The 22,659-nt window shown below is 38.1% G+C and overlaps 1 protein-coding gene across 1 annotated transcript in view; it reads left to right on the top strand.

Moving 5' to 3' along the window:
• Positions 1-22,659, top strand: part of KIF26B (kinesin family member 26B) — a 284,016-nt gene that overhangs the window by 113,954 nt on the left and 147,403 nt on the right. Inside the window, exon 4 of the mRNA XM_042892546.1 lies at positions 745-911. Within this exon, the coding sequence (XP_042748480.1) occupies positions 745-911 (167 nt within the window). The remainder of the gene's footprint in view (positions 1-744; positions 912-22,659) is intronic.

Below are 22,659 nucleotides of genomic sequence, written 5' to 3' on the forward strand. Positions count from 1 at the left end.
CCTCCTTATTGTGGTGATAAAGATAGGCACAAGAAATGAAATAGAATGCAGAAGACTGGTTCTAGCAAACTCTTTGCTGGTGGAAGGAAGCTATATGCCTTGGAGTATTGCTAACATTATCTGTTTTTCCCAGTCAGAGAAAGGCTGAGATGAGTTTTCGTAACAGAGACAAAATGCTGACTGGCCATCAGAAGTATGAAATCATGGGGTGTTTAAAACCTTTCAGGGAAGCCAATGAAAATGAATGGTAATGATAAATAATCTAGGTTCCCAAGGGACTCCTTCCTGTGCTATACTGGCTTTCCTGAAGAAAGGTCAACAAAAATAGTTATGTGCTAGCACTGTTATTTTACAAAGGCAAATAAATTTGTGTTTTCTATTTCCTGAAGTCAAATATAAATACCTTACACATTTCAAGGCTCTTTTGGTTACCTTATTGTGAAACCCAAAAAAGATTATGGTTTACTCTTTCCGTATAGATGGAAATCCATTGACATTATTGGCATTTGTAATGATGGGATTAATTTATCCCATTAAAATTAATGCAAACAAGGTTAGGTCTGAGACAAAGTAATGTAGATTAGCATGACAGATGCAATAAACTTGTTCACAGATATGCAGAGATTTAGTGAATTAAATTCCTCTCCCACTTCATCTGCAACCCAGAGGCACTTCTGGATGAGGAGTGGGTCAGCTAGTGAGCTTTAGCTGGTTACACTCACTGCTTTTTTTTTCTGTCTTCAGATATCTCAGCTTATGACAGAGACTAGTCGAGAGGGCCTGACTGAAGCAGCATTGAACCGCTACAATGCAGATAAACCCTCCTTGTACAGCTTCCCTGCTTCCCAGAGCACATATGTTGCTGCTGATGTATCCACAGGCACCTCGGTGGCAGCATCTTTTTTTGCCAGGTAAGAAAGACCTCTCAGATTTTACTTCTCTGGAAATATGATTTATTTCAAAGAAAATTCTGTAGTGAAGACATGGGGTTGACTAACTACAGCACGTGTCAAGAGATGACAACTCTATCGCAATCTTGCTGAATTACCATGAAAATATTTAATGCACTTGTGTGCATTTGTCTCTAAGATGGGGATGATGCTTCTACCCTTTTCTTTAAAATAACACTTAAACTCTTAATTTGAGTAAAAATGTGATTGCATTTGCAGAACAATACCAGATTTAGTGTGATTTTTTTTGGTGGGGACTCTCTGATAGAGAAGGGTGCATCAGAGTTAGTTTTTGAGACAGGCAATAAATTATATTGCTGTCTGGAGGGGGGTAGTTCTCTTTGGCAGACAATCTTCTGATTTCTGTAGTGAATTTTATTTCCGTCTAGGCAAATTATCATGACTTATACCTACAGATGGATCATTTAATGTTTTTATTTCAGTTTCTGTTTCTGCCATGCTTTTAAATTGACCTGACAGACTAAAACTCAGCCTCAGAATACCCTTTCTGTTGAGTACTGAGTCAGTGTTTCCAATTGAGGAATATTATGGTTATCTCTATTAATTTGTTGGTAAAATAATTTGTTAAATAGGCATAACAGGTAATAAGTGAAAAATTCACTTTCAACAATGGAAATATTTTTTTCTGTGCAGAAATATGCTTTCTAAAGAGCACTCTTTTCAGCCCACTTGAATTCTGATGTAACTGACGAAGTTGAAATAATCTTTGTCTTCTAATACTCTTCAATAATTAGAAGATTGACTTGGGAAGAGTTGTGGAAATAATGAAATAACAAGAAAATAAACTATTTTCAAATAATGAATTTCAAAACACTGAGTGAATTTATGAGTAACTGCCCCAGGCATATTCAAGTTAGCCTCTTTCCCTTTACAAGGCTAACTATTAGTAATTTCACACAATTCTATTTCATTATCAAGCTAAATGGAAAAATTACAAAGTTGCTGAATTTTGAAGATTGTAAGTCTGGAATGAAGGTATTCCTCTTCTGTTTTTTTTTTTCTCATGTGAGGACTGCACGCATTCAACCAGTGTAGCGTGATAAATGTATCATGTAAGAGGGTTAAGAGATGAATTTTCAGAGGAGCCAGTGAATGTTGTTCGGGACAGCTCTGATGTTCTTCTGTACAGGTGTGATGCTGCAGTAGCAAATATGAATGAGGACAGTAGTCATGATTTGCTATCATTTTCTATTCAACTTCAGGCAGTTTAAATAAAAAGTGTTGAATGTAATGTCTAGCTCACATGGTAATATCTAACTTGAGTGCAGTGTGGGATTAGTGCAAATATTAGCATGAATTGGTTATGAAGATTGCTTAACTCATTTGCTCTTCATTGTTGCGTTGTTTATGCTGATAGAATTCATTTTCTCTAAATATACACAGCTGGAATGCAGGAAACTAAATGTACTCAAAATCCATCATGAGAATCCCATCATTTTCAGTACTCTTAGTTTCTAGCTGATGATGTGAATTCTTGGCTATCATTGTCTCAGAAGTGAGATCCCACATTTAGGCTGTTTATTTTTTAACTGTACCTAGCAAGATGGAAGGGACTAATTTAGTTTGGATTATTATATTTAATTAGTATCATTTATATAGGTCTGTTTAGCTCTGGACTTCATATTATTTCATCTGCTGATAGTTCAAGAAGAAAATCTAAAGAAAATCTTTAGTGCATAACATTTTAACAAGAAAGTCCACAACTTGCTTTCAAAATGTGACCCCTCCTGTTAATTTTTCTTTTTATCTCATGTGTATTGCATTTTGGTGAAGTTTTGGTAGAAAGGATAAGAATCTGCATGTTATATGTGTTATAAAATATGAAGTAGAAGGCAATGATTAGGAGACTCATTACAATGGTGCTGTGTTATAATAAAAAAAGTCATTCATTCCAGATTATGAATCCTAAGCTTTTTTGGATATGCCAAGGGGAGTAGTGACTTCCTGTTTGTATGCATGTTGTATGTGACGTTATGGTCAATAAGTAAGAATTGATTACATACAAAAGTTAGCTAATTTGTAGTTGAGGCTGGAAATGGAAAAATGGAAAATATTCTTTTGGAATTTGAATCATGTAACACAGCATTTCATTCTGGTCCTTAACAGCAAAGTGAACTTCAAATGAGCCTCGGATATAAGTCATCCATCATCTTGGAAAAAAAAAGCAATTAACTAAAATGTTATAGTATGAAGGAAATGCCAAGGCATTCATGAGAACTTCTCGTTGTAATTACTTGAGAAACATCAGGAGTGAAAAAGACTGAGAACTAGGAGCTTACTGTTTTTCTGTTCTCAGGTACTGCTGGTCCAATAGTGCTACACACTGGCTAGCCTACAGCTGGCAATGAGCTATGGAAAAATTTCTGAAGGCCTTGGGAGACTTCTCATTTATCTCAATACTTAATTGCCATGTATCATGATTGATACCTAACAGATTGCCCAACCATTTAAAAAGATGGCAACTTCTGTGAATTGTCATTTGTTGGGATATTGCTGCAAAATAATCTATATATACACACACACACGTATACTGTCCCATGGGAATTCTATGTTTTAACGGAACAGTGAGAACTGTCCAAAGTACTGTGCTGGCAGGTTTATGAATATTAGATGATACTGATACGAATAATTAAATTCTAATGGTGATTTGGGTGCAGATACTGAATCCAATCAATGGTCCTTTCAATGACAAGCGACAAATATACCTTCCTTTTAAGGGCTGTAGTTTATTTTAGTCTCAATTTAGTATTGTCTTCTAATAAGTACTATATTTGTGATAAAGATTAATTTAATGAGTGTGGTATATGTTAAGATTATTTACAATAAAAGAATAATTTAGGATATAGAGCATTTAAGATTGGTACATGAGTTAACTTTTGCTTCCATTTTGAATCTTTGTTGTAAGAAGCACTGCATCTTTGAACTATTGCAGCTTGAAGTAAAGTAGCCTTGTATCTTCTGAGCAAATGGTAAGAGTGTGTCACCACCTGCTAAGGAAGAAGTGTGTTCTATTGTTAATGTTACTTTAGAAAGGACATTCTATTGCTGGTCTCTGTGGAGATCTAGCAGGACAAGGAGTTTTGTACAAAATCTTGCTCTTATCTCTGCTAGTTTCTGCATGGGGAAAACTTCTGGGACACGGACTTCAGCTTTGACCTGGCTATCCTGTAAATAAACTTGCCTTTCTGAATTAAACTTTTCTGTTGATCTAACCTGTGGAGTCTCTCAAAGCATGGTAACACAAAGCAGGACCTAGAAGTCGTGTACATGATGCTACTCTTGTAGATGCCCCAAGGCATGTACGTGTTTTTGAAATCCGGTACAGAAGTATCTGGAATTTTGAGTTATGTCTTATTTTGAGAAGGAATAAGAATATAAATCTTTAGCTTTGTATCTAGCTGACATGTAGCTGCTCAGCATGAGATAATCTACACTGAGATGACTCTCCATTCCTGAAAGAATGCTGGTGACCCTTTTCACACTCAATTCCCATCACTGTTAGTTTGACAGCTGGGGGAGTTGAGGCAGTGCTGTATTAGAAAGGGATATTGTGAGTGTTGCGTTCAAAATGCTGCTAATTGCTCCATGAATTTGCTTTCCATTCATGCAAATGCTTTTTAAATTAATTAATTGATTTATTACATTCTTTGACCTAGCACTCCAGACACCCCAAAACATTGAGACTGATGCATACTGGATTTTTCACACACGTGATAAGTTATCAGCTGGTCACATACCTTCTGATTTTCACTATATTTTTCTTATAGATGCAGTATTACAAGGCTTTTGTTGAAGTCTGAACGATCTTTCTTCCTATGGGGAAAAAAAAAAGCCTTTGAAGCCTGAAGGCTCTGAATTGAGGAACATCAGGGTTTACTCTTTTCATCGAAGGTTAGGAAGTGCTTTAAACAAATTCTTCCATTTGAAGTCCAGGCTTGAATTTTTCAGAGTCTAGTGAATATTCACAGAAATATTCACAGAAATGACATATGAGCATGGGCTTATATATGTGCAGCAAAATGTATGTAAGAAACAGAGACAGTGGCTACGCTGCTTTTCTGTATCTTTTCTGTAGAAAGCTCTGATAAGATTTTGAATATTTTAGAATGGTGTGACTGCAGATAACCCCAAAGAGTGGAGGACACAGCTGCTTTTTCAAGCCATGCAGCAAGCTAGGCAGTAATTCACTGGCTTAAACACTGCTTGAGAAGTTTTAGAGGTCAGATAGTGCTGCCCTCAGTCTCCTTGAGAGAGTACTATTTTCTGAGACTTATGTGAAAACTTATTTTGGTTTCTTGCTGTTTAGACTCTTTCATTAACACAACAAGCAGGGTAAATGATTAAATTATGGTCACGCTCTCAGATATTTTTAAGGAGTATGTATTTGTCATGATTTTAATAAATCTGATCAGAATTTCTATTCTTTTCCCTTATCCTCATAACATACTTGATAATAAATGAGTAAAGAATATGTTGTTAAGGTTAAAGGTCCGTGAGCTGTCAGCAGGAATTCTGGCAACGATTTTTAAAACATCAGTAAATAATTTTTACAAATATTGCTGCCTTTGAAGACTGTATTGGGCCTGACTAGTCAGGAAAATTTCAGTGTCAGTGATCTCAGTCAACCTGAAAGACCATGAAAAAATATTTTAAATAGGCATCTAAGTTAGGGCGTACCATTTTGGGGGCTGGTTTTTCACACTTGCTTGGTATTTATTAGTAATGTAGGACATCTATGTTTGTAAGCCTAGTACAAACCTAGCCTAGTGGTTGAATCAGTGATCTCCTATGTTGAAAAAAAGAGTTAATTGTCACATCTGGATGAGGGAAAGCAAAGATATTTGAATAATGTCTGGTTTTGCATGGCTGCTTTATCTTACTGAAACAAAGATTTAAGAATCTATATTCATTTTAGCCTTGGGTTGGAGATATGTTTGTGATATGTTTAATTTGACATTGGCTATAAACAGAAATGGTTTGAAACTTCATGCTAATTAGATGTACTTTTTATTGGTGGCAGGTTAATAGATGTTATTCAGAGCTTAAAATTCAGCTAATGGACCTTGGATTTTAAACAGGATTTTGGGAATAATCCACGGAACCATGAAAAGAAATAAGCTGAAGTTACTCTTAAATTATCAGAACCCTATACTTGTGGAGTTACGTTCTCTCTTTGGCCTCAAAGCACGTAACTGATAAAAGGACCTAATTCCTCCTTGTATTCTTATATCGAAAGAAGACACTTCAGATTTACAGGGAGGTTTACTGTAACTTAACAAGTATAATTTTCTAGACTGTTTTATTAATAATTATTTAGAACTTGTACATAATGTAAAGTAAAAGATAACTATACAGAGAAATTGGAATTCCAACCCATGAAAGCTCTCTTTGATGTTATGCCTGTATCAAAATATGCTGCACCTGCTTCTGTGCACTGCATGAGATGAGTGTTTTCTCATCCATACTTGCGCCAGATCTAGAATGTATTATATTGATGGTGATGGCAGTGAAGTAATCACTGAATAATGTTATTTACTGAATAACATTATTGAAGTGTCCATCAAGATTTGGAGTTTCTTATGTAACATGTCTTTCACAGTTTTTAGAAATCTTGATAATGTACTCAATAAAGCTCTCAATTCCCATCTTTTTCTTTTGAGACTACTTCTCTGTGATGCAATCCCATTTCATTTAATGAATTTCTGGTTCTGCAAAGGAAAGAGCAAGTACCATGAAACTTTTTCTTGTTCTGAGATTGTTTTAAAACACTCTCTTAAGTGTACTTCGTTATATTCATTGATTCTGATATATATTGCCTGAAAACGAGAATATTAACATTTTTTCTGATCCCTGTAAGTATATGTGGTGCTTAGTAACATCTCTTTTTCCCTGTAAATGTGTGAGTGCCTTGCATTATTTTTTATATTTTTATGTATATAAGTTTGTGGATGCTTGTTCAGTATTCATTTGCCCTATTAACTTTATATGATTTTTTTAATATGATTTCATTTTAAAATTAAAACAAACAAAAAAATAACTTGGGGAGACCAATATAATACATTTTTATATTTTCACTATATATATACAGTGAAAATGCTAAGTCATAGCTTGAAACAGTGATTGAGCACCTGGTAAGAAGGCAGGGCCAACCCAGGGCAGCTCAGGTGCATGCAATGCGCTTGAGTGACCAGAAAGAATGGAGCCACCCCTTCCCAGATCTCATTTAAAGTTTAGCAGTGGAGGCAAGGGCATCTTGCTGGAGATCCCTGCCTACATGAGGCCTTTCAAGGGTAAGCAGATTCTTTCTTTTATTTCTCTGTCCTCGTCTGCCACATTTGAGCATATCCTCACTTGTTGCAGCCTAGGACTTTCTACTACGCTGTTGGTGCTATACTTTCCACCATGTTACAGCGTTAGAGTATGTACATAAATTTTGCCTCAATTTTATCTAAGTGTTTTGTAGCCCTTCTCAAAGCAGAAGACAACCAATACTTTCTCTCCTTGGTAGTTGGCAGTGGCCTTTGACTAATGTCTCTGTTATGGTGGCTTTCTCTGTTAGTGCTTCACTGAGTACTGCTGTTACAGATAAGAAGCTTCAGATCTGCAAATCACAGTGTGGGGCCACATTCTTGTTTCAAGCCAAGTCTTAAGTGATGTGAACTGATAAATGCTTTGTATTAGAGAGGAGAATTTTGGATACCATGATATGTCACTGAGGCACTGATTATCTTTGTGGCTTGATAAGGAAGGAGGCTGTTTTCATAGACTTGCATTCTTAATTCTCATGAGTGATTTTGAGCATTCAGTACTAAAGTGTATGAAGGTTAAATTAACTCTGCTTTCCATACCTTATGTTGGAACAGTGGTAATTCCTTTAGTTTAGTGATAACCAGTGTGAGTTCCTGCTGATTTCAATAAATTTCAAAGGGGGAGGATGACTAAAGATGGTTTGGCCTTCTAATTTCTAAGAGCTTTTGAGTACTAGGCTATTTGCAGTGTGAACATCTGTTCCCTGTTGATTTTAGGAAAACTTACAAGAAAATGAAGCTATTTCCTTCTCTCACAACTCCTCAGCGCTGCCTTTTGCTTCACCTGACATGAACATTGAGAATAATTGCTTTTAGCATATGCAGTAATCCTGCAGCACCTGTTACCAAAGACTCCTGGTGTTTAATCTTGGCTTTTTGCTTTTAGGGCATTGGAAATAAAAATGGACATCATTAATCTTCTGACTTGTACTGTAGCTGTGACTGCCAACTGTAGTAGATGCAGCTTCATTTTGATTTACTGTTTTGCATATTTCTTGCTAAATCAGGAGATCTGATTTATGGTGTCTCTGTCTTGGTTTGCAGAGAGAGAAAGATGAATGAATGTAGTTGCACTGTCTATAGAAGAAAATTATGGGCAGTGCCAGTTATTTTCTCTCTGTTTTTTAACACACGAGACTAACGTTCTCTCAAAGATATCATAAATCCATAGTAACAAGACTTTTTCCTAAACACCTGGAAGTTCAGAGCAGCAAACTTTTTATTCTACTTACTAATTTCCTGTTTCAAGAAGTACTGTTACAGTTCTGAGTAGCCTTGAAACTCTGTCTGCAGAGTTCTTCACTCAGCTGCTCAAAGATTCAGTTGAAATGTTGATGTAATCTGCCTCTTCTATTCAGTTGCCTATTTTAAGGAGATGAGTAAATATTCAGTTTATTTAAAATCTCTGTTTTTCTGGTTAAATTTCTTCCATGGATATAAATGTCCATTTAGGGTACAGACAAAGAAATTCACTTAGACTGTGTATTAATCATCCTCATTTGAGTAACCAGACTAAAAACTGGTACTGGTAACTAGTAAGACAATTGTTTGTTTTACTATCTCAGCAGTTATGAGAGAAAGAGACCAAGTTACTCTATTGTGCTAGTTACATCAATAGTCTCTTTGAATTTAATAAAGAATGATGGTTAAGTGAAATCTGTAGAAATCTAGACAAAGAGAGAAAAAAAATAGAAGTTACTTCCATTTCCTGTCAGAATATCTCTTTGTATGCAAATACAGGGTAAAATCAGACATCATTTCATTTCTTTCATCTTCCTTTCAGAAAGGAAAAAGTACATAGAAATTGAACAGCATTGTGTCTTTTGTTCAGGCTATCTGTAAGCAAGCTGAGTTGCTAATCTGTCCAGGACAGAGCATATCAACACTGTACAAAATTTCGAAGTTGCCTACTTCTGTTTTTTTTTTTTTTTTTTTATTACTGAAGTGGAAACTATAAATCTAATCTTTTTCAAGAGCTGTTTCATTTCCAGTTCTTCTCTATTACCATGCTTTTGCCTTTCTGTGGTGATATTGTCCTTTATTATGACAAAACTACTTCAGTTCATCGATGTGATCTTGCTTGAGTTATGTCCAACTATGTGTAGGACAGCACTGTCAGGAGATTCCTAAGAGCACAATGACCTTTGGTTTGGGACAGTTAATTAGCTTTGGACTTAAGATTTGAATCTTGCTTATTTTGAGTCATCTTGGGTGTCTCCACAAGATACTGCATAGTAGAGAATGCAAGTAGGTGAGAATACCTGTAACGGGATACAATAACAAAAATAAATGAATAAATAAATGACAATGAGTTTAGGATTATGGAAAGTACATGTTGGTCATACTGTTTGGAAAGGTTTCTCTTGAGGTTACTATGATGTTAGTTAAGCACAACTGGTACAATGCATGTGGATTTCACTGAGCTATTTGGATTAATACTCTATGGTCTCTTAATTAGAGTAAGCAAATGAAATTTGGAATGCATTTAATAGAAAAAAAAATAGATGAAACTAAGTACTATGTTAAATTACTCATGTTGGGATTTTCTAGAGATAGAGGATGTTGCAGGATGTTAACTGGAAAAATATTACACCTTTCAGGTGATGCTCAAAATGTGGTGTTGGGAAGATTGTTATCCGGGCCTGTGTTATATACCACTGTCAAATGTAATACCATGAATTCAGGAATAAAGAATATAGACTATATTTACAGATTAGGAGTCTGTGTACTGAGAAGCACTTACTGGAAAGGATTTGTACATTGTGGTTAATTAGTTGCATTATGAGTGCACAAAGGGCCACTGTGGCCAAGAAGGCTAATGTATCTTTTCAATATCTGCAAGAATAAGAAGATATGAAAAGAGATTGGGACGTTACTTTAACTCTGCTTTTTGAATAGATATTCTAGCACTGCTAGGATATTCTCTTTAATTCTGATGTGTGCAGCTCAAGAAAGATGCTGAAAAAATGAAGAGGCTGTAGAAAAGACACTGAAATTGTTTGAAATTTGGAAAACATGCCTTCCAGCAGCTTGACTTCTTTAGATTATCAAACAGACTTAGGGAGAGATGTGGCAGTGCACAGGAAACCCCAGTATGGAACAGAAACATGATACTAAAGGACTTGAGTCCAGCAGACAAAAGCTTGTCAAGATGTAATAGCAGGAAGTTGAATCTAGACAAACTCGGTGCTGTAATGAGATGTGCGTAGTTAAGAAAGGGCAATGACCCATTGAAATGAACAAGAGTAGCAGTGCATTTGCTTTTAGTGTGTGTTTTTTCAATTAAAAAAGATATTTGAACAAGAAAAAAAAAGACTGTTGTTAACCACAGTTTGTGGTTTTTAAGAGATTCAATGTTGGGAAGATCCATTGCTTTTTCTATGCAGGAAGTTACATTAAAGAATCATAATAACCTCATTTAACGATCTGGGAAGACGTATTCATCAGTGTTCAAGATACAGCACCAAAGAGTACTATTTCTGTTCCTCTATCAGCCAAAAATGCTGTAATGAAACTAAAGATATAATTGCCATGAAGAACGAGGTATTCTTTTTTTTTTTTTTTTAATTTAGCTAGGAGTGATTGGCAAATAGGTTATGTCAGATTTTTTCTTTTTTGTAATTGAACTTCAGAGGGCTTGTTATGTTTTTAGATATCAGTGTGTAGAATTTTCATTTTCACCTTATATGCAAGAAGATGTGGGAATCTGTTTTCTTTCATATCTTCCTGGGCAAACATCTGGCTTAGTAATGCATTGTTTTCCTCATCCTGCCATCTCTTGTTTGTTTCAGAAAGTGTATCAGTGTGTATCTTAAAATAAAAAAAACCTCAAAAACAAAATGAAAAAACTCTAAAAAGTTATTAATTCTTTGCTTCTTTCTTTGCATTTGGATTAAGGATACAAGTCAGCAAAGATAAGCATATTAATCTAAATCATGTGAGTGAGAAAAGAATATCTTAATATTTTCTCATCAAAATTAAGATGAGGAGTTAGCAGACAAAGCTGAAATAAAAAACGTACCGTATCTGAAGTCAAAGACTTTGGGGTGAATGTATGTACTTGAAAATTACTGGGATGAAACCGATGTTTAAAAAAAAAAAAAAAAAACAACACAAATCCAGCTGTTTTAGTTGATGGATCATAAAATCTGAATAAAGTCCTTCAAGGGCTTTTTTTTTTTTTTTATATATATAGTGAGAGACTTTTTTTTGTGTATAGTTACAGCAGCATCTGTTTCCCATCTCTGGGAATTCAGAGAATCCACAGGCACCGACATGCTGTCTGCTTCAGAGAAGCTCTACAACATAGACAAGTGCTCGATATGTAATATAATTGTCTGCAAGCTGGAAAGATGTCGTTGTTTGCTGGGAAGAGGTGAAATCTAAATCAGTGACATAAGCAATAAGAGCGGACCTCGCATAAAACTTCTTTTGTTCATCTGTAAGGAGGGGACTGATAAGATAGCAACACCTGAGTCAGTAAGATTAATCAGCTGGAGAAGGTAGCAAGAGGACTTGGTGGCTTTTTACTGAGGCTGTATCCTTCACGGAGGGTTCAAACAATGGAATGGATAAACTAAGTGTTAACAGATTTTGAGCCTGAAATATAAGGGCCCTTTTATGAATAATGACACTGGGTTTAGTTACTGTTGAATTATGAATTTGTCTTAGTTGTTTCTGGTTTATCACATTTTTCATTCTAATGCCTTATCCTTTCTATAAACAGAATTTATGTATAAGTAGTAATCATACTGTTATCTTACATGAAATTGTTACCTTAGGGTAAGAGTTTGTTACATGTTATTGACATCTGGTGTCACATAAAGCAAAATCTTCAGGATGCCATGAATATGAGCATGGATACAGCACTCATTTTCTTGTCCATATTCGGTGTGTTCAGTGTGCTGTTGCTTAATTACTAATATGCTACAGGTAATGGAGAGACTGAATGTGTACAAGTCTATGGGGCCAGATGGCATGCATCCCAGGGTTCTGAAGTAGCTGGCTGAGGTGGTTGCTGAGCAGCTCTTCATCATATTTGAAAAGTGGCTGTCAGGTGAGGTCCCAGAAGGAGGAAGGGTCACGTCCTTCCCATTTACAAGAAGGGGAGCAAGGAGGACCCTGGGAACTACAGGCTGGTGAGTCTCACCTCTGTGCCTGCGAAGATCATGGAACAGACATTGTGGATGACATGCTTGATCACATGAGGAATGAGAGTGTGATCTGAGACAGCCAGCACAGCTTCACCAGGGGAAGGTCATGCTTGATCAATCTGGTGGCCTTTTATGATGGAGTGATGGCATTGGTGGACAAGGGAAAGGTGACTGATGTAATTTACCTGGACTTGAGCAAGGCCTTTGACATGGTCCCCCACCACATCCTGATCTCCAAATTGGAGGGATGTGATTTGATGGGTGGACCACTTGATGGATAAGGAACTAGTTGAAAGGCTGCAGACAGAGGGTGGTCATCAATGGCTCTATGTCCGGATGGAGGCTGGTAATGAGCAGCATCCCCCAGGGGTCTCTCTTGGGACCAGTGCTCTTTAACATCTCTATCAATGACATCGATGAAGGAATCGAGTGCACCCTCAGCAGGTTTGCTGACGACACCAAGCTGAGTGGAGCGGTTAATACGGTTGAAGGAAGGGATGAAATTCAGAGGGACCTCAACAGGCTGGAAAGGTGGGCCTGGGTGAACCTGATGAGGTTCAACATGGGAAAGTGCAAAGTTTTGCACTTCGGCCAGAGGAATCCAAAGCATCCATACAGACTGGAAGGAGCGGTCCTCCCCTGCAGAGAAGGACCTGGGCGTCCTGATGGATGAAAAGCTTAACAAGAGCCAACAGTGTGCTCTTGTCGCTCGAAAGGCAAATGGTATCCTGGGCTCCATCAAAAGAGGGGTGGCCAGCAAGGACGGGGAGGTGATTGTCCCCCCTCTACTATTGTCCCCTCTTGTCTATTGTCCCCTCTTGTGAGGCTCAATCTGGAGTACTGTGTCCAGGTCTGGAGCGCCCAGTACAAGAAAGACATAGAGCTGTTGGAGAGGGTCCAGAGGAGGGCCACGAGGATGATCAGGGGATTGGAGCACCTCCCCTGTGAGGACAGGCTGAGGGAGCTGGGATTGTTCAGCCTGGAGAAAAGAAGGCTGCGGGGTGACATCATTGCAGCTTTTCAGTACCTAAAGGGAGCCTACAAACAGGAGGGGAATCAACTCTTTGAATGGGTAGATAACAGCAGGACAAGGGGAAATGGTTTGAAGTTGAGGAAGGGGAGATTTAGGGTGGATGTCAGGGGGGAATTCTTTACAGAGAGAGTGGTGAAGTGCCGGAACAGGCTGCCCAGAGGTTGTGGATGCCCCATCCCTGGAAGTGTTCAAGGCCAGGTTGGATGGGGCCCTGGGCAGCCTGGTCTAGGATTAAATGGGGAGGTTGGTGGCCCTTCCAGTGGCAGAGGGGTTGAAGATTCATGATCCTTGAGGTCCCTTCCAACCCTGCCTATTCTGTGAGAGGCCATGTAGATCTTGTGCTTCGCTTATGGGTGGAGATGAACTCAACCCCAGTAAAAGTCAAATATGAATTGCATTTAAAAATACCTCTGTACTTGAATGAAGCACTACATTCATTCTAGGGCACCTGCTTATGCGCATATATTAAGAAGAGATGATGGAAAATACCTTGTAATCCCCAGAGGGCCACCATTGTGCTGTGTGAACATTCTTTATTTTGTATAGTAACCTAGAGTTTTGTGCATTTGTCCAGGGCACTGCAGAACTGGATTCTAGTCTCCTTTGAACCTGAAATGTGTTGTTTTTTGTTTTTTGTTCTTTTAAAAGAAAACTCATGCTACCCAAAGGAATGCCTTACCATTGCTCCAGTAATGTAGAAAGGAGTGGCAGATCTACAGGTCTGCTGACAAGGAGGGAGAGTCCTTTCACTAGGCTCAGAGAGCAAGATCAGGCAGGCTGTAGCTGCTGTTTGCCTCCTTCAGCTGCCACCTCTAGAAGAAAGAAGTGCCAGCCACTGTGTGTGAATTGTAACTCAGTCCCAAGAAGAAAGCTGGGGCTGTGACTCCATATTTCACGCAGGTCCCTAGCTGTGCTACAAAAATGCTGTGGTCAAGGAAAGAGGTGCTATTTCAGAAATGTCTTTCTTCAGCGTTAGTTATGGATCAGCTTGTGTTTCTGGTGTGCAAAGCTGGACTGTTGCTGAGTGAAGTTCTTAACTCTTCCTATATCCTGTATGTAAAATTAGGTTCCTCAAATGAGTTCACGACTTTATCATTGTCTGAGCTGCTAGGAAATCCCTGTAATTAAGGCTTTTTATGGACTGAGGCTGAAGTTTAAATTTGAAGAATATGTTCAGACTAAAAGTTTCAGTTTTAATTTGTGTTACAAATAACTACAGTATGAATACAAGAACTGCAAATTACTAGAGTAAAATGTTCAAAATTGCTGAAGAGATCAAGTTTACAAGAATACTGAAGTGAGAATGATTTGAAAATCTAGGTCCCAGTTTTAAAAATAGAGTGCTTGTGAGCTTAAGTAACAGTGGCTATTACTAAAATCCAGACTCCTGAAATTATAGGTAACCTCTGAAAACTGTACCTGTGATGATTACAACTTTTTCATTCCTTCCACGAGACAGATTTTATAGTTGTGCTCTGATTCAGATCTATCTCTGGTTCTGTCATAAAATACCATTCCTGTATTTGAAAATTATTTTTAATTCCTAACAAATAAATACAGTAAAAAATATAGTAAAACTCCAAACACATTATAGAATATGCTCGCTCCAAAGGACAATATCTTAAATGGAAACAGATCCTTTTCTTTTTCTTCATGCCAACTCTTTGTTTAGTAGTATGGCAATTGCACACACATATTCCAGGTGTTCCTGGGAACAAAATTCCTCCTTAATTTACAGCAGAATCTGGTTTTTATCCCTTGCTGGCTTTGCATTTGTCAAACATACAAATGTTTAAAGCCTTATACTCAACTATGCTACAGTAGTCTTTTGTATGCCCCTTAAAAACTGATGTTTATAAAATTACAAAATAATTCAGGTTGGAAGGAACCCCTCCAGGTTTTCTAGTCCTACTCCCTGTTCAAAGCAGGCCCAGTTGCATCAGATTGCTTACAGTTGTGTCTCATGAAGCTTTGAATGTGTCTGGATGAAGATTGGACAAATTCCCAGGGTCCCTATTCTGTTGGTTGCCCACACATTCATGGTGAAAACAAGATCTTTATATATGAGTGGCATTTCCCACGTTGCAACTTGTCTTTTGCCTCTTCTTTTGTCCTGAGGTATCTTCAGGAATGTATCTGGCGTGGTTTTCTTTAAATCCTTTCATCAGCTGTAGACAACTCTCAGATCTCCTATGTACCTGTTCAGGACTGAGTAAACCCAGATGTCTCAACATATCCTTGTATTTTACATGCTGCAGCCCACTAGGCATTTGTCTCTGTGGACAAAGAAATAATTTGCGTTGGAGAGAAGGTAATGGAAATATACCTTCAGTTGAGATAATGTTCTAGAGATAGAAACTTATGTAGGAAACCTGTGGTACAACTCAATCAGTTTTTTCTGAGACTTGGCAAGATGTAAGATTTCAGATGTCATCATTTCTACAGCTAATATTTTCTCTGCTGTTCATGGCAGTTCATTCACATTTGCAGAGTCTTTGGCTGAGAATCAAACAGCATTGACAGCCTCAGCCTCTGTTTCATAACCTCAGGAATCATTAAACATTGACATTCATGGAAAAAGCCATCACCCCAGATTGTGTTGATTTGGACATCAGATGACTTGTAGGCCACAACAGGATTTCTCCGTGGAAAGCTTATGCATGCTTGCTGGTGCTCTTGCTGCAGATTGGAGGGGTTAAAAGGCTCAGGCAGAGCTGGGGTCTTGTCAGGACACTGCAAGGGTGGGGGACTGTGGGGAGCTGGCCTTGGTGCGACCTTGCTAGAATAGGGTCCCAGAGGCTTAAATGGGCTCCTGAGCCTGGGCAGGTTTGGAGTCAGGTCCAGGAGACCAGAGAAGGACATGTAAGGTCTGTGAGAGCCTTTGAGGACTTTGTAGACTTGGAACCAGAACTAGGAGGAGCAGGGGTGAACCCTGGACTAGCAGTGGGTGTGAGGCTGGGAAAAGGGGTGCAGTGCAACAGTGCAAGCTGTGAAAAGATTTATTCTTTGACAGCTTGTTCATGCAGGGCATGGCTCTGGTGCTGAGGTGCTAACGTTTGGCTAAGGCCTACGGTTGGGATGAGATGGGAAGAACACTGAGCTGCTTCTGGCATGAGGCTGACAAGAGATTGGAAAATGACAGAATAGGCTGCAAAACATTTCTCCCTCTGAATTTTTCCCTTGATGACCTACAAAGTAATTTGACTGAGTCAGTTAATACAGTAGAGGGTGGAATTGCTGTGTTGTCTGCAAAATTGCTAGTGTAAGCATCTATCAATTTCTCAGTGCTGGTGTCAGTCCTATGTCTGTAGCCTATGAAAGACTAACAACAAGACATGCATGCACTGTAATTTTCATTGGACTATTTAGTTTGCTTAGAAATCTTTATTTGTGCACTACAACCAGCGTGATTTCATACTTATTTTGACTCCCACTGTGGAGAGTCATCAAAGATGTGTATAGTATTGATATTTGTTTCCGTGAACCTTATTGTATTAGTAGTAACTACTACAGAAGTAACTACTACAGCCCTCATTTTCTCATTGCTTCAGCTATTAGCAAAATAGGGGGTGGAGAAATTCAGCCCAGGTACTATTCATTTTTCACACAAGTCATAGAAAAAGAGCAGCAAGTGCTAACTACAGATTTCAAGTTGAAAAGTTTCTTCTTTGTGTCTGTTTCCAAACAGCAAATTCCCTCCACACCCACATGTTGGATACACAGAAAAGATACTGGAGCATGCAAATACATTTTTTTCTATAAGCTTGTTTTCTCCTTTATATGACCATCAAAACAGGAGATTGTCTAGCTTGGTCAGATGATCTGCCTTGACAAGCAGGATCTACCTAGATTTAACGAACACTTTCTGACCTGGCAAGCATAGGAATATAAATCTGAAGTGGTCAAGTGCTATATCCAACTTCTTCCCATGTGCTTTAATATGAAAATGATTTCTTTTTCCCTTGGTGCTTCTGCACCACTTTAAGTTCATTGGCCTGAAGTTCAGTGTTTGTAATGATGTTGCCAATAGCATTTCATTGCAATGCAGTACAACTGTCTAATGATTTGATAATTTCAGATTTGAATGATACTCCCATTATATACATCTTCATCCTCTGAAAGTCTTTCTCACCTTTGAAGACTTCCTATGGCCTGCTGAGATTCTTTAGCCTTTTATGGTTCCCAGTTATCTCTCCTAAATTTTCTTACTACATATTCCAAGCACTCTTATTGCCTTCTCTTGGCTCTTTTTCATATTGCATTTGATTTCATGCTGCTCTTTGTTCATGAATGTTAGAACACTGTTGTTGTTAACCCTGGAAGTTAAGTACCACAGAGCTGTTTGCTCACTCTCCTGAGGTGGGATGGGAGAGAGAATCAGAAAGGTAAAAGTGTGAAAACTCATGGCTTGAGGTAAAAACAATAATTGGGTAAAGCAAAAGCAGCGCACACAAGGAAAGCAAAACAAGAAATTCATTCACTACTTTCTGTTGGAAGACATATTCTGACACAGGAAGGAAAGCAGTGTTCATCTCACATAATGGTTTCATGGAAAGACAAATGCCATCACTTAAGAACATCCCCCTTCATCCAGCTTTACCTCTGTCAATGGTTTACGGGTGGGTTTGGCCCAGTTCCGTGAACAGCGAGACGGAGGGATCCATGGATCTGCGCCTCCAGAAAAGGGAAACAGGGGACCCCAAAATAATTGAAAACAGCAGCAACGATCTGAGGTGAAACAAACTAATATACTAAATATAGTACCAGCAAAAAAATAATGAGAGTGTGTCTGAAAGGTGGATAGGCCTCGTCACAATGCTGAGGTGAGAAGTGCAGTCCAGTTGAGCTGATAAAGAAAAACAGACGGAGAAGAACAGGTGAAGAAGAGAGCATCAGGTGACCTTGCCAGGAGTTATATCTTCTCACTGACTGCAAAGCCCCCTGGGGAAATGTAGTTCTTCTTCTCCTCCGGGCAGGCTCTTGGAACTTGTGCATCAGTAGTCAAACCCCCAGTGCATTACATGGTGTTATGATGTGGAAGACCGATAACCAAAAATTATAAAACCATGACAACCTCAACTTTTATTGCTGGGCATGATGACATATGATATGGAATATATCCCTTCAGTCAGCCCTGCTCAGCTGTATTGGTGTATCCTCTCCAAAGCTTTACTGCTCCCCCAGCCTCTTGGCTGGCAGGGTAGCACGAGATGTAGAAAAGTCTTTCACACTCTGTAAGTACTGCTCTACAATGAATAAAAATATCAGTGGATTAGCACCACTATTTTCACTGAATATTCAAAACACAGTATGATACAAGCCTTTATGAAGGAAACTGACTGTATCCCAGCCAAAACCATAGCAGACACTAAAAAGCAATGTTGTGGGTGAAATAAAGTTAAAATATTCCTCTTCTTCATCTTCCACTAGACACCTATTCGTTCCCTGGTTTGACTACATTTTCCTTTTGGTTGTGTTGATTATGTTCCTGAAATGGGGCAACCTTGGATGTATGTTCAGAGTGGGGGACAAGAGGCTGAATAGCTGCCCTATAAGAAAGGGACCAGGGTTTCTGGTTCATGGGAAGTTGAACTTGCCACCAAGTAGGGGGAGGGATTGTCCTACTCTGCTCTGTGCTGTGCCACCTCACCTTGATTACTGGGTGCAGGTTTGGATGCCACAATAGAAAACTATGAGAGAGTGGCCGAAGGAGTGCAACAAAGATGGTGAAGGAGTATAAGGAACATCTCAGGTCATTTGGTGACCAGAGTAATAGCAAAGCCTCATTATAAGGTGACGGAGACCATGTATATGGCAGCAGATTTCTTAGTATAAATTGTGAGTGCACAGTGCGATGATGGAGTTTCTTGCTGTAGGGTTACAACCAGGGGAATAGCATTTTAGGCTGGTGTCTCAAAGGTTTTGGGGATGTCAGTGCACATCAGGTATTCTGCAGTGAGGCAGATATTCATTCCTTTGTCCTGGTAATAGTCATTCACCTGTTACTTGTGCGTGAGGATTCCCAGTTTTCTACTGTGTCTTCCCTCAGCTCTGGCCATCCAGTAGCTTTTCCTGCAAGAAACTATCTGCTCTGCACTGTGCATTTCAGTTGCTTTTTTTAGGACTGAACTATGAACTTAAAGATACATTATATTTGGTTTTGAGCAGCTACCTAGCTGCTGTGATGTGATTAATTCTCTGCTGTTTTTTTCAACCTCCTTCAGCGTTTTGAAAGCACCCTGTTGCTCATGCCAATCCAGATATGTACCCTGCAAAACAGAGCACCATATTCAAATTAATAAAGATTAATTAGTAAAGAATTAAAAGAATGAAAGATAATTAATGCCAATCAACATGAACTTACAGAAAATAGCTCTTGTCAAAATGACTTGTAATCTCATCAGAAAGAAATATCAAGTGGAGTTGATTAAATATAATTGCATTGATGTGAAATTTGGCAGTTGAGGACTCTTAAGTCTACTCGGTGTGTAAAAGGAGGCAATGGCTAAGAGATGAAGGAAGAAAAGCTCAGAGTTAAAGTAATGTCTATGCTATAAGACAGTTTTAACTATTGCAGTTGAAAGAATAGTAACTCTTTTTAAGGATGATTTCTAAAAATTTAAGGCGGAGTTCTGTGGCCTGTAATGTAAGAAGGGAAACATGGTGATGTTGTAACCCTTTTCTTGTTGTATAAACCAACATATTTCAAAATGGAAGAGCTCTTAGAAGAGGGTGGCAGGTGTAGCTTTGAAAAAAGAAGTGGCAAGGAAATTGTAACCAAGGCAGGGATAGGAATGAAAGAGACAAGCTCAGAAGCAGTGTACTTCAAGGAATAGTGCGAAACATGGGAAGCAGCATGTGTGCTTTTTAAAGAATAAGTAATTGTGTTACAGTTAATGAAATATTTAGTCTGCAAAAGTGTTTTCCTAAACGTCTATTAGTCAAGCAAATTCCCTGTTACTAAATTTTGAGTCTCTTCCACCTTTTGTTATGATGCACTGTGATTGGTATCTAATTTTTTTTCTTTTGTATTTTGTATAAAATTTTCTGTTGATGTGAAGGTCATACAAGTTGCTGAAAAATAGAATAATCTAAATGATTGGTTATTGCTACTTATTATTTACAGTAAGTAATACTGTGAAGGTACTATTTAAGTCTGTGGAAAGATATCTGTCTGAGCAGGATATGGGTATTTGAGAAGAGCCACAAGGAGTGTTTTACCTGAGGATTGAAACTTGAGTGAAATTGAGCTTAAATAGCTATGGAGCTCTTTTGTGCTTCAGGGCACAATTTCTTATTTTCTATGTCTTTATTGTAGGTTAGATTTAAAAGCTTGTAATTTATTTCTAACTAACCTCTGTCATCATCATGTTTTAATGTTTATTAAGCATTTCAATTGCACCTGCAAACACAAAAGGGATAAAACTTCGGGGAAATAATACCTTTCTTTCACCTTTCTGTCCAGTCCTAACCTTCTTGGTCTGGCACAAAAGGGTCAATTCTGACTGAAATATTATTTTTTTTAATTGAAAGCTTTGCTAACAAAGTTCTCCTGCACAAAATTTTTTTGCACCAATCTACTATGATTGCCTGCCAAGAAGAAACTGGGTTTGTAATGGTTGGAAACCAAACATTGCAGACTGACTCATTTTCTTGAGACACAAAACTGCAATGAGTAAAAGTGCAAATGGATAGACTTGCTGTGGTTTTTGCTCGATGTGATTGCCTTTATGAAAGGTTCTGAGGGAGGAATGACAGCTAGGTGTGCCCTTTGCTTTCAGCAAGCTCAGCATCTCAGTGATGCATCTCTCAGGGTGATGGGGGGGAAGCTTTTGCTTGTGTTTTTTTCCTCTACTGTGATAGCAAATCTCTCTTCTAGCCAAGTGTAATGCTAACCTCATTCAAAGGTTCAGAGATAGAAGTGTATTTTTCTGTGGTTCTGTCAAGCAGCTTAAATAATTTAAAGCTATTTACAGTGCACAACTTTTTTAACTTTCTGGTTTTAATCTACTGGGTAAAGTATCTGGAAAGTATCAAGCCCACCTTTAGCAAGGCTCTCATACTCCTGTTACGTTCCCACATGTCCCTCACTTGCCCTGCCTCCATTGCAGCTTCTATTACCCAGTTGTTAGAGTGCCTTCTACAAGAACCTCATCAGATAAGTGACAGCATGATAATAAGCTTGTGTCAGACTATCGAAGCTATCCTCATTTCTTACTGAGAGTTGTAGTTAGAGTAGAGGCTGACGAAGATGCCGACTATGCATAATTAGGAATAATAATTATCAGTTAAAATGTTCCCTATTTTTAAATCAGTGGGAGTTTTGCCTATCAGCTTTGCTCATCAAGCTTTATCCTAATAAGGGGCCAGCCCTGCTTGCCTTCTCTTTCTTAATCTTTAAGCAGCAGCTAACAGTAGAAAGGTATAGTAAAATGCAGTTTATTGTTATGGCTCATTCACCATGTCATGGTCTCTTCTACTGGGATCAGTGAAAAGTTGGTGAAATGAGGAGTCCTTCCTTGGCGCTACCTTAATTCACATGCCAAGTTACACGTCTCTCTTGCTGCTGAGCTTATATTAATCTTGCGTTGTTACCATTATTTCTTTGTTTAGAGTTGTTCATGGTTCATAAGACCTCCTATAGATACGGGTTTTGTGAATTTAGAAATATGTGAGATACAGTAGTTGGTCAAAACAGTTCTGAGATGTTTTTGATTATTTTGCCAGCTCCTGGTTACCAGTATGGTATCTGTCTCTTCAACTGAATGGATTAAAATATCTGTATTTGGCTCAAACCTTGAAATTAGTTGTACTGAAATCTTTAATCATTGTAAGTCTTCCTTAGTTTCCTAAGTAAAATCAGGAAGACAGGTATATGTGGTAAACAGATTTCTTTATTTCAAATACAGAAATGGACAAAATCAAACTTCTGTAATAAATATACAGTTTGTCCAATAGTATTTTGTAGTTGTTTCCAAAAGAAAGGAGCAGAGATGTTGTATCTGGATTCTGCTCTATACTGTAAGAGTTGCAATTAAAAATTATTTTGAACTCAACCTGAAGAAAGAAATGTACCCTGTAGCCATTCTAAATATATTCCTTTAAACCTTTTAGCAGTATATACATATAGAGATAAACCTGACAGCTGATTTAGCTACACTGTACTAAAATATAAGAAAATGCTGAATGTTGTG

The sequence above is a fragment of the Lagopus leucura genome, unplaced genomic scaffold, assembly GCF_019238085.1.
Source record: "Lagopus leucura isolate 7727_CA_CO unplaced genomic scaffold, USGS_WTPT01 Super-Scaffold_73, whole genome shotgun sequence".
Classification (NCBI taxonomy): domain Eukaryota; kingdom Metazoa; phylum Chordata; class Aves; order Galliformes; family Phasianidae; genus Lagopus; species Lagopus leucura.